The 12048-nt window shown below is 48.5% G+C and overlaps 1 protein-coding gene across 6 annotated transcripts in view; it reads right to left on the bottom strand.

The window, feature by feature from the left end:
• Nucleotides 1-2965: 2965 nt before the first annotated feature.
• The window catches only part of TMPRSS4 (transmembrane serine protease 4), a 29927-nt gene continuing 20844 nt past the window's right edge, over nucleotides 2966-12048 (bottom strand). For 4 of the 6 annotated variants that reach the window (XM_045515616.2, XM_010953479.3, XM_045515614.2 and 1 more), the window contains 8 exons: nucleotides 11456-11566; nucleotides 10468-10508; nucleotides 8090-8249; nucleotides 6837-7003; nucleotides 5766-5864; nucleotides 5435-5577; nucleotides 3971-4120; nucleotides 2966-3536 (listed from right to left, as the gene is read on the bottom strand). In XM_045515616.2, coding sequence (XP_045371572.1) covers nucleotides 3525-3536; nucleotides 3971-4120; nucleotides 5435-5577; nucleotides 5766-5864; nucleotides 6837-7003; nucleotides 8090-8249; nucleotides 10468-10508; nucleotides 11456-11566 — 883 coding nt within the window. In that variant the 3' untranslated portion in view covers nucleotides 2966-3524. Of the gene's footprint in view, nucleotides 3537-3970; nucleotides 4146-5434; nucleotides 5578-5765; nucleotides 5865-6836; nucleotides 7004-8089; nucleotides 8250-10467; nucleotides 10509-11455; nucleotides 11567-12048 lie in introns of those variants that run through there. The other 2 variants (XM_045515617.2, XM_045515618.2) reach the window with 2 other exon arrangements.

Here is a 12048-nt window from a genome sequence, read left to right as displayed (position 1 = left end):
TCTGACTTGCATACTGCTGTTGTTATTCTGTATTTTAATTAGACATTTAAAATTTAACTGAATAACAGTAACAAAATAGATGCTATTGTTATTTTATTTTGACAAAGTTTGTTTAGATTTGTCTACATTTTTACCAATCGCATCATTTACTATTCCTTTTTGCGTCTGTTTTTCCTTTTAGTATCATTCTCCTTCTCCCTAAGGTACGTACTTTATATGTTCTTTTTGAGAAGCTTTGTGGTAGTAAACTCTCAATTTTTGTTCTTCTGAAAATGCCCTTTTTTCCTTGAAAGATAGTTTTGTAGGGTTCATAATTCTTGATTGGCCATAATTATTTTTGCACACTGAAGACAATTTCCTTGTCTCCTGGCTCCTTTGTTGCTGTGGAGAAGTCTGCTGTTAGTCTAACTGTGGTACTTATGTGGTTTTGTAAATGGTCTGAATTTTTCTCTCTAGCTGCTTTACAGAGTTTCTCTTCATCTTTGGTGTTAGGAAGATTCACTATAATGTGCCTGCATGAGGATCTATTTTATTTTTCTCCCCTTGGTTGTATGGGTGTACACTACAGTGGCATATGCTGTATCTGTGGATTTATGCCTTTAATTAGTTCTGGATATCAGATATTAAGTTTTGGGATATTGTCTCTCTTCCATTCTTTCTATTCTCCTCCTCTGGGCCTCTGACCAGATATATTAGGCCTTATCATTCTAGCCTCCATTGTTCATAGCCTTGTTTTCATATTTTCAAATGTTCTTATCTCTTTCCACTGAAATGTAGTAACTTCTTCAATCTACCTTCCAATTCATGAATTCTCTTAATCTATGTCTTAAATGCTATTTACCCCAAACATTCAGTTTTTCATTTTAATAATTACTCTTTATATTTATAAGAGCTATGTGTGGTTGGTTCTTCTTCAAATCTGCCTGTCATAATTGCTTGATTATTAAAATATTAATTTTTTAACAGACAATAACAAGTGTGGTGAGAATGTAAAGAAATTGGATCCTTTATTCATTGTTGATGGGAATGTAAAAGGATGCAGCCATTATGGAAAACAATAAAAAATTAAAAGTAGAATTATCATATAATCCAGAAATTCCACTTTTGGGCATATACTCAGAAGAATTGAAAGCAGGGTCTTGAAGAGATATTTGTACAACCATGTTCATTATTCACAATAGCCAAAAGGCAGAAGCAACCCAATTTTTGATGGAAGAATGGATGAACAAAATGTGGTATAAATAATGGAATATTATTCATCATTAAAAAAGCAGGAAATTCTGATTCGTGCTACATTGTGGATGAACCTTAAAGACACTATATTAAGTGAAGTAAGCCAGGCACAAAAAGGCAAATATATGATTCCACTTATTTAAGGTACCTAAAGTAGCCAAATTCATAGAGACAGAAAGTAGAATGGTGGCTGCCAGAGGCTGGGCAGGGGGAGGGAGAAATGGGGTTATTGTTTCATAGGTACAGAGTGCCGGTTTGGCAAGGTGAGACCAATTCTGGAGGTGAATGGTGGTTATGATTGCTTAAGAGTATGAATGTCAAAATCATTAAACTGTATACTTAAAAGTGGTTAAGATGGTAAATTTTATGTTATGTGTATTTTACCACAATTAAAAAATTTTTTAATGTGGAAAAAATCCATTTTTAATATATTTAAATATTTTACCATATAGGAGGCCCTGTAGCGTGGTAGTTCATAGCATGAACTCTGGAGTCAGAATGCTCATGTTCAGCTTACCAGTAGGTAACCTCAGGCAAGGTTAACCTCATTGTGGCTTAGTTTTCTTATCCATAAAATGGGGATGAGAACAGTACCTATCTCATAGGTTCATGTGAGTATTAAATGAATCAGAATATGATGAAGCACTTAAATAGTGTCCAGCACCCAGAAATACTCTATTAGTTATTATTATAATTACCTGATAATTCTAACATCTGAAGTCATGAGGTTCGATTTCTGGTTTTGATGACCAACCCCCCCCCCTTGGTGATTTTTCTTTTTTAAAATCTTGGCTGACCTCTGATTGTGAGCTCATATTTGAAGGACCTCTGTCTGGGAATCCTAAGGCTCTAGGCTTGTGCTGTTTTCCTCCATTAGATCTGCCAGCTGGGACCACATTTTCCCCCCTTTGGCTGTCTCTGCTTCATGTGGGAATCCCAGGTGCAGCTTCCTTACCTGCAGTAGGTCTGTATTTACTTTTGATCTACATGAAAGCCTTCTTTGTCCCTGGGGCCACCCAAGATTTAAGTTAGCTGTTGCTCCACCTTAGTTTCAACTCATGGTTCTGATCATTGTTTTATTTTATTTTGATTTTTTGGCCTTTGAGGATTTCTATTATTTATTAAGAACTTAGTCAGCCATTAGCAAGTATATTTTATCTAGGATTTGACTTAACTATAGCAAGAAGATCCTCAGAATACTTGGGCTTCCATACAGCTGCCGGAGAAGTCCACGGGGCTTACTTTTCTGACCACTTTGAGTGAGGGAACTTATACTTATATCCTCAGAACCCATACCTGGCAGGTGGTAAACAATTTTTTTCAAATGAATGCTAAAAACCACATCCAGTTTTCACCAGGCGGATTTAAAGGATTTAAAGGCGCAATGTCTCTTTCCAGCCACTTGGGGGCACCATGATTTAATGTCGGCCTTGAGTGCCCAAATCCTCTCCTTCCCCAGTCATAGGTTCTCTCTGGACTATGGCTGATGTCACAGCAGGGAGGAAGGCGAGGAGGGCAACGGGACAGGTCCTGTGAAGAAGAGACTTACTGACCCTGGCTTCCCCACTGTTGCCCTTATCCATCATCTCTGGTCTCCATGTCTTCTTTTCTTTCACTTTGAGACTCAGTCGTATCCCCAAGAACTTTTCCTACTCAGGCCAAAGAATAAAGGTCATAGTTCAATCACCTTGGCTCAGAGCTGAGCCATGGTTCATAGCCCAGTCAGCCTATGTCAAAGACTTCACATACCAGTTTAATAACAGTGGCCATTGAGGTAACAATAACAAAAGCAAGTAACAGTAGTTGTGCTAACAGTAGGACAACGCACTTTACATTATAAGGGCTTTCTTGTTCGGGTGGGCTTGGGGATGGGTGGGGAGGGAGAGTGCTGGCTCAGATCCCTTCCTCCTCCTCTCCAGTCTGTGGTGATCTGGGCTCTCAGAAAGGCATCTATTTCTATTCAGTAGAGTAGAAAGTTCCTTCTTGGCTTAGTGATGCCTCCTGAGACCTCGGCCTGGAGGCTGGCTTGTTCATTGGGCTGTGTCTCTTCCCCTTTGGATGCTGAGAGCATCCGGGGCAGCTGAGCCAGGGCTGCTGACTTCCTCCTGCGTGCCTGTGGGCTGTGGGGGCTCTTACAGGAAATGAAGTCCTTTGTTGCACCAAGAAATGCTGAGGCTGTGGGCAGAACGGTGTGCCCAAGGGGGCTCTTGCTCTGTGTCTGATTTCTGGGGGACCCCCACATGGGCAGGGTTGCGGGGAGCAGTTTTCAGCACTGCAGGGGAGCAGCAGCATCATGGATCAGACTAGAATCAAAGAGACCAACAAAGAAGTCAGATGCTTTGAAACTGGACAAAATGGTGGCATGCAAAATTAGTCTTCCTTTTTTTGAAGCTCTTTGCTCGTTTCTCTACTCTCTAGGAGCCAGGAAATCTCATAAGCCTTTCCACCCTCCCTCTTATAAGAATATGTTCTCTGGAAAGTGTCTGATAGTTTCATTCCGCCAGAGAATAGAGAAGGGTCAAACTGAGTGTGTTCCATACCCTAAGAGATGTGCATTTAGTGCAATCTCTGATCTAAGGAATTTCAGCTCTTAATGATGGAATCCCAGGTTGTCATTTGCTAGGCAGGAAGATTATTTGGGATGCTAAGGGGTATCTCAGCGCCATTAAGGATGGTTTGGTACCCTCAGGGGAGAGGAATGGAGGGAGGGCACAATGGCTAGGGCAAACATGCTCACCTTCCTGACATTGTAGATCCAGTTGAGATAGGCTGTGACCTTGGTGTACACTCCCGGAGTACTCGGGCCCCCACAGCCATGGCCCCAGCTCACGATGCCCACCACTTGCCACTGGTCAGAGTGATACATCAGAGGCCCACCGCTGTCACCCTGTGAGAGGCCAGAGCAGGGGCTGCTGGGGAGGGCAGGCAGGGGTCAGATGGAGGGGTGGGCTTCTCTTTCCTCCCCTCACTTCCTGGCCCATCTGTTCCCCTGCTCTCTAGCGCCCCCTGCTTTTCCACCCTCACCCCTCTGCTCATGCTGTTCCTGCAGCCTGGAATGCCCTTCCCTTTTGGGGCAGGAGGGTTCTGTCTGTGGTCAAGTGAGTTGTGGGTATGCTGTCAGCCCTCTCTTCACAACTCGCACTAGCACAGTGAGGGCTCTAAGAGGTCCTGCAGGAAGAAAGCCTGGTTATCTCTTTTGAACCTAGTATTTCCCAAATTTATTTGACCACTTCAGGAGGGCCAGTTTCCTGCCAGCCACTGTTCTAGACAACTGGGATTCAAGCAATGAAAAGAAGAAAGATCTCTGCCCTCGAGGAGCTTAGAATCAAATGGAACAGAGAGAGAGAAGGAGGGGAGGAGGGAGAGAGAGAAAGAGAGAGAAGGAGGGAGGGAGGGAGAAGGAGGGAAGGGGAAAAAAGCAAACAACAAACCAGACTAGAAAATGTCAGATAGTAAAAAGGGCACTTATTTGAATGTCCTTCTTACCAGCTCTTACAGCCTCTGGGGCTTCCTCCTCAGAACCCAGTACCACTGTAGCTGAACTACCTGTTTATGTAGCCCCCACCCCCACCACTGTGAGCTCCCCAAGGGAAGACACTGTCCCCAACGGCCAGCATTTACCTGACATCAAGAGATGACTAAGAGATGCCTCTTGAGTGAAGGAATTTCATGACTTAGGAGGGGGGGGGAATCGGGTTTTGGAGTTTTAATGAAAATGGTTCAGAAGATCCTCTGGGTGGGGACATGAGAAGGGATTCAGGAGTTGGCCAGTAGGGGTGGGGTGAGGGGACACTGCACCAGGGCTCATCCAGCATGAGGTGGGCTTTCTCCAGTGTAGCTGAGCAGTTTGAGGGCAGTTACAGAGAAAACAGGCGTGGGATTCCTGCCCTCTAAGGGCTCAGACTTCTGCACATGATGGCGGGTGAGAGCGGGTGGGGAGGGAAGCATCATCTGTGTCTGTGAAATACACACTTGAAATCTTTCTGATTGTATCTATCTATGTATCTATATCTGTCCATCCATCCATTCTTATATGTATATCTGACTATAGTCCTTCCTTCCCTCCCTCTCCACCTTCCTCCCTTTGTCAGAGATTGAGTGCTCCCCATATGCAAGACTTCAAGTGGGGCATTGAGCCTCTGAATCTCCAGGACAGACATCCCTAGCTGTATAATCCCCTCATGATCCTTGGAGGCCCCACCTGGCAGGTGTCCACGCTACCCTCCAGGATGCCTGCACACAGCATCTTCTCGGTGACCTCCCCCTGGTATGCATCCTCTGCATTGCAGCGTGTGCTGTTAATGATCTGGACGGATGCCTGCAGCAGTGTGTCAGACATCTTCCCTGGAGGCAGAAAACACACTTGCATTCCCATTCTTGCCTTCTACCCCCCCAGCCCAGGATAATTCTCTGGGTTGCCTGGCATGATGGTGCTTGGACCTCCAAGATGGATTTTTCTAAAGGATGGTCCTCCTTCCCATCACCTCTGGGAACTGTTCTCTCAGGCCTGTGGTCCTGAGCCCAGGACTTACCTCCACCCTGTTCCGTAAAGCCCCATCCAATGACCCAGACTGGGGTGGCTGGAGCGAGCACTTCATCAGAGAAGGGCAGGCAGATGGGCCTGACTGTACCTGCCAGGAGGCAGAGAGGAAGAGGAAAGCAAGGTTTCAGAGAGCCTGGCAGCTAAGCCCTCTGTAAGAGCTGACCACACGGTTTCAATAGCATATGTGCCATGGATGGTAATAGAAGTGTTAGGAGAAGGAGGTTCTGTAGTCAAATAAGTGTAGAAAGTGTGAGCTAAACACAATAAAACAGATTGTTTAAAAAGTTTTAAAAACCTCTTGAAAAAAATTTTAAAAAGGAGGGGAGGGTATAGCTCAAATGGTAGAGTGCATGCTTAGCATGCTCGAGGTCCTGGGTTCAATCCCCAGCACCTCCACTGAAAAAGTAAATAAATAAATAAACCCCTAGCTAACCCCTGCAAAAAAAATTTAAAGAAAATACCTCTCGTATCATTAATATACATGAATATGCTCCAGGAAGAGAGGCATAGTATAAAAATGTTTCCCAAACTTATGTGAGAATGGACCCCTTTTTCCCCAAGGGACCAGTGTCCTGTGGAGCCAACCACCGGAAATGCTGGTCTAAATACAACCCAATGTAAGTGTGAGTCATTAAACAGAGCTGTTCAAAGAGCCTATGAGCTTCCCTCACAGTAGTGAGTTCCCTGCCCCTGGAGGAGAGCAAACAGACACAGTGGCCCCTCGGCAGGGAGGTGGTACAGGCTCTTGTCATTGGTCGGGGTGGAGGATGGACTACGGGACCTTTTAGGTCCCTCACAACTCTAGGACTGAATGAATCTACGATTCTCGCTTGAGGTGCTCCACATGGAGAAAACAGACCTCAAGAATCACTGGCAAAGGTGGGCTGGGGTGTCTCCTGATACCTCGAGCAGGCCTCGTGTCATCAGTGATGTGAGGCTGATGTATTTGCTGGAAACAATGGGCAAACAGGTCTTGGGAGGAGAATCGACATGACCAAGGCCACTTAGTGAATGAACGAGTGGCAGAGTAGGAGTTCTGTTCCCAGGTGCCATCCCTCACCGGAGAACGTGAGTGGGGACTGCAGCTTCACGAGGGCAATGTCCTTCTCTTTGGGGAGCATGAAGTTGTGCTCAGTGATGAAGATCTTGGCCACAGGCAGGGATGGGAAGTTGCTCAGTTTCTCTGAGCCAGCCCTCACCTTCCAGTTGGACACATCGAGATGCTTCCTGGGGGCAGAGACAGTGGGGTTCAGGTCTGAGCCAAGCATGAGGAGGCTTTGCCAAAGGATAGGTCCCCACAGCCCTGGGGATTGGGGCGCTAGATGCCCCTGCCTTTGGAGGTAATGCCGGTGAGAGCAGGGGAAGTGGAGAAGGGGCAGTCTGAGAAATCACCACCACAGACCAAATTCTAAAAGGGGTGTTGGATCCTTTTTCCTGGGGAAACTTGCCAAAGGAAACCGCCCCCTGGGGGGCTAGGGAAGAGGCTGTTCCCAGGGCCTGCGCTCTGGGGTCCTGACACTCTCTCCTCCAATGCTTTCTGCTGGCCATGGTCCCCATGTGGTGCTTGTATTGCGGTCAGTTCCCTTATATTTCCCTGGTCTTTCTTCCCCTCGACATCAGACACGGCTTAGTGCTCAGGAGCGGTTTTCCAGGGAAAGATTTATAGCTTTTGTTAGATTCTCCAAAGAGGTTACGAATCACTCGTCTACACTGTGTGCTCCTCTAAGGCAGTGATGGAGTCTAATGCATGAGTGTGTATGATGTGGCACTTGGTACCTAAGGTACTCATAGATATGGAATGAATGAATGAATGAAAGCAAAGAGGGCCTGGAGTGGTCCTTCCCCAGAGATGCGGGCTTGCCTCTCTCTGCTGGCCTGTAAGAGAATCTGTACTTGTTTTTTTAAGTTTCTGGATGTAATGAGGGAGTGGCAGTGACTCTGAAGCCAGAACCACTTCCTAGAAGACCAGCAAAGAGGGAGAGAGTCCTCTGGACTTTAGGCAGATGGGAAGAGCTTCTGTGCAGTGAATGAAACCGGGGGTGAGGGAGTGAGGACACTGGGTATCTGATAGCTTCCCGCCTGGAAGAGAAGAGGTCAGGTCTGGTGACCAGCAACCTCTGCTCAGACCCCAAGGCCTAACAAAGGACATCTTGTCCAGTGTCTCAGTGGGCTGGCCACACCCTGGTGCATGGTCTGTAGAGGGAGACGAGGGGGACTGAGAGCATCAGAAAACAGGTTGAGAGACAGGGGACCCAGGCACCCAGGCCCCTCCACGGCTCTGACCCTGGAGTCTTCCTCCCACCTGGGCCTTACCGGAAGCAGTGAGCTGCTGTGAGGATCCAGTAGGGGTCCAGGATGCTCCCTCCACAGATGTGTTGTTTGTCATACTGGACGCTGACCTGCCAAGGCCAAGAATCCACAGAGGCCTTCTCCCCGCCCACCACCCGAGGGGCCTTCAAGCTCTGCCCGCAGGCTGGACCCGGTAGGAAGGAGGGAGAAAGCAGGAGTCAGGCTCTTGGGGAAGGGGGCTGCCTCCCCTAGAGCCACAAGTCTATCCTGAGCAGGGCCCTTATGACAGGCATGTAGGGGTCTGGAGGTGGGAGGACCAGGCCCATTTTGAATTATTCATGGGGAGATATTGAGTGTCCCAGACCCAGGCTTTCCCCAATTTCCCTCTCCCTTTTTCAGCTTTGAACATGCTTAGACGTTTATATTGTGAACAGGGGCGTGTCCATTGTGCTGGGAATTCATGACCTTCAGACTAAACAGGGACACAGAATTAGGAAAGTCCTGCCCAGGTGGGGTCCCAGCTGCTCCCTCTGAGTAAACGGACACCCACAGGCTGCTTTGGGACTGGAGAGTGGGAAGAAAGTGCCAGAAATGGATCTTCCCATCCTCAACTCACCTTTCTCCAAGTCCCTTCCCCCGCTGACAGAGTCTCCCAAGTTGACATCCTGTTCCCTCTTTCACATCCCACTCTCCTGGCTCTCACATCTGACTCGCAAACTCTTGTAAAAATTTCCAATTCCACCTCCCCGCCCTGTTCTCAGCCTTTCTAATCCTTCTGGCGGTCGCTGCCACAGTGGTGATTCTAAGGGGGAAGGGCTACCGCCCTTTTGGGCTTGTGCCTGGCAGGTGCCTTTTCAACACCATCTAATTCCAAACAGTGCTTTCTAGACGTCACCTCACTCACCACTCAAAGCCCCTTAGCATCCCCCTTTGACTGCAGGGAAGAGTTTAAACTCCCCTTCCTGGCAGCCTCCCGCTGTCCTTAAATAAAGTTTCTATCTAGCTGAATCGACCTGCTGGTGGCTCTCTAAACAGTCATTCTGTTTTTGCTCCAGGAAGACCCGGGGATGCTTGTCTAAATCGTTGATCACTCAGCAAATTTGAATTGTGTGCCCACTGTGTCTCAAGGGTGCAGGGAAGAGAGTGGTGGATGAGACAGAGAGACAGACATGGCCCCTCCCCTCCTGGAGGCTACAGTTCATTCTGTAACGTTGAGCCTGGCATCACCTCCAGGCCACCGATCCCTGGGCACTTTCCTATCTTGGCATTTCCACAGCCGGCCTGGGTGTCAGCTGGCCTGCCATGTTGTTGTAGTTCTTGTCTTGTCTTCTCAACAAGACTGAAGTCTCCTCAAGGGAGGGTCTGTGTCTTAAGCCTCTTTGTGATTTCAGCGCTGTTCAGCACAGCATGTCAGGGGATGTGAACATTCATTCACTCATTCATTGACTGACCACCACGTGTCAGCCCCTACTCACTAGGTACCGTGGGGGTCAAATGATAATGATTAAAATCTTCACATCCATCAGGGAAGCATGTATGACTGCTAAACTGCAAAGGCAGTGGTGACGACCTTCCTCCTCTCGGGCTACCCAGTTTCTGGCCATTCTGCCAGGCTCTGCTCAGTTCTCCCGTGAGGCTGGTGGGCTGAGCAGGGCCACAGGGCTTGTTTTTTCCTTCTTATTTCCTCTGGGAGCCAGGGCATCTCCTGGCATCCTCTTGCGTAGTTAGACTAAAGGGCTTCTTGGGAAGATAAACCTCAGAAAGAGGTCAGGTGAATTCCTCAAGGTCACAATGGAAGCCAGTGGGACTGGTGCCTAGCTCTCCTGACCCCCACCCACCCCCAACCCCTTGTAACTCTCTCTGAAGCCTGTCAGCGAGGACCGCTGCTCAGTTTGGCACTTCCTGCATGAGGCCTCGCACCTCTCTTTTCTCAGACAAAAGCTCCTGAGGATAGTGGCCAATCTTCTTCCTTTTTTGGTATCTTCTCCTTCCATCCAGCCCCTGACAGTGCTAGACACATTCTAATTGTGCAATGATCTTTGCTAAGCTGACTGTGGGAATCAGATCTTGGATAGATGAGCTGATTGCGACAGAGGAGGTTACGTGGGCCCTGACCAGGGATGGGAGGTTGGTGGAGGCCCACTCCTGCACTTTCCAGTTCTCCTGCTCTCCCCCCCAGGTCCGTGCTCAGGTTGTGTGGGCTGTGCATGGAAGGAAGGAGGGTGTTCTTAACTCCAACCACTTGAAGGAGCATTGACGTACAAGCTCAAGATCAAAGGAGTAAGTTTGGGATATTATAGAGTGAAATTTGGAGTCTGAGGGATTTATGAATGAGGGTGAAGGTCTTCTCACTGCTTAGTGCTGGACCAGGACCTAAGCCCTCAGAGATGGGGTGTACTCACCAAGGCAGTGCAGGGAAACCAGGGACCTGGAGAGACAGGGGCTGGAAGGGAGACACAGGCGCTGTGTGGTTTCTGCTTGTCCTCTGCCTGGGAGGCACGGACTCGGGTCTCCTGGCACTATTGATTCAAGTCCCCTTCCACCACCCGGGAAATATGGAACCTGCATGGTGGTGGGGACTGTCTAGAAACTGCACTACCACCCAGTTGAGTTCAAGTCAGTTCAATTGGATTCAACACCTTTGCTGATAAGCATCTACTCTGTGCTGGGTCCTGCTTGAGTCACAGCTCTGGGCAGCCTGAGATGGAAGAAAGCAGAGGCTGGGGCAGTGTCTGCGACACTGAGGGCTTTCCCAATGGAAGAGGAATGGGATTTTGATGAAATTCCAGGCAAATGATCATTCTGCCCCTACTCCTGTCCTTTTCAAGATTTGCGCTTTGATGAATAAGCAGCCCCCAGTAACATCCCTGAGTGCGAAGAGGCCAGCAGCCTCTCTGAGCCACTCTGCTGCAGGGTGACAGTTTTCCTTTAGATGCCAGGTGGCAGGCACCGGAACAGGCCATTGACAAAGGCCATGCAGTCCCTCATCTGGAGAGCTGGGAGTGTGGGGAGGGCGTACTCGGGCTTGAGTGAGTGGCAGAAAGGACAATGTAGCCTTTGGAATCTTGCCTGTTGAGCTTAATAGGAACCATAAAACAATAGGAAAGAAATTTGGTTTTACTGTTTGACTGATGAAAAGGCCACCAGTGTGTGGACAGCACACGCTGTCCAGGTGTCCCTGTATTAAAACAAAGAAGTAACACAGAAAACCTCTCAGAAATGCGATTCTCTATCTCTCAGCAGCTGACAGTCTGCCTGGCCAGGAGTTCTTCCTGTTGTCTGGCTTACGTCCCCCTTGCTGCGTCCGCTCAGGGTGGGCTGGCTGCGGGCCTAATGGCAGCATCCACACATGTGTGAGCCTTTGTGGGCCAGAGGTGTCCTCTCACTTACCCACTTGAGTTTCGCACTTGAAGTTCCTGGAGGTTCTCTGTGACTTTGACGACATCCAGATCTTGGTCTGGGCCAATCTCCACGGCTCTGAAGGTGGGTTTGCTGCTCACGCTGGGAGGCAGATTGAGAGACAGAGAGAAGTGAGCTGGGGCAGGAGTTTAGACCAAGATGGTGGGAGTAGCCCCCGCCCCCGGGGAGGGGGCGGCAGAGAACGCTGGGGAGGGCGTGGCAGGGGCGTGGGGGTGGTCTTGGTCAGTGAGGGTGGTGGCAGCTTTGCTAGATGATAAGAGACGTTCCCCTTGGCATCCCAGGACTCAGCTCTAGGCCACGTCAGCAAAGACACGGCCTTGCCTTCTTGGTCCTGAACCCAGAGCCCTGGAGAGATGTTAGGGCTGTCCTTTAGTAACTCCCAGCTCGGGCCCTATTCCCCACATGTCCCAGTGGTTCCTTCTGGTTCACAGCAAGGGGAACAAGGAGGCAAAGGAAAGAACTTAGCTTCCCCATCACCTTGGAGGGAACTGGATGTGGATATTTGGTTCTCCAAACAAGGCTTCTGGTCTGAATTTAGTAGTGGGATACATTTATGGCCCCCT

The sequence above is a fragment of the Camelus bactrianus genome, chromosome 33 (genome assembly GCF_048773025.1).
Source record: "Camelus bactrianus isolate YW-2024 breed Bactrian camel chromosome 33, ASM4877302v1, whole genome shotgun sequence".
Lineage (NCBI taxonomy): Eukaryota > Metazoa > Chordata > Mammalia > Artiodactyla > Camelidae > Camelus > Camelus bactrianus.
This window is presented reverse-complemented; position numbering and strand designations above follow the sequence as displayed.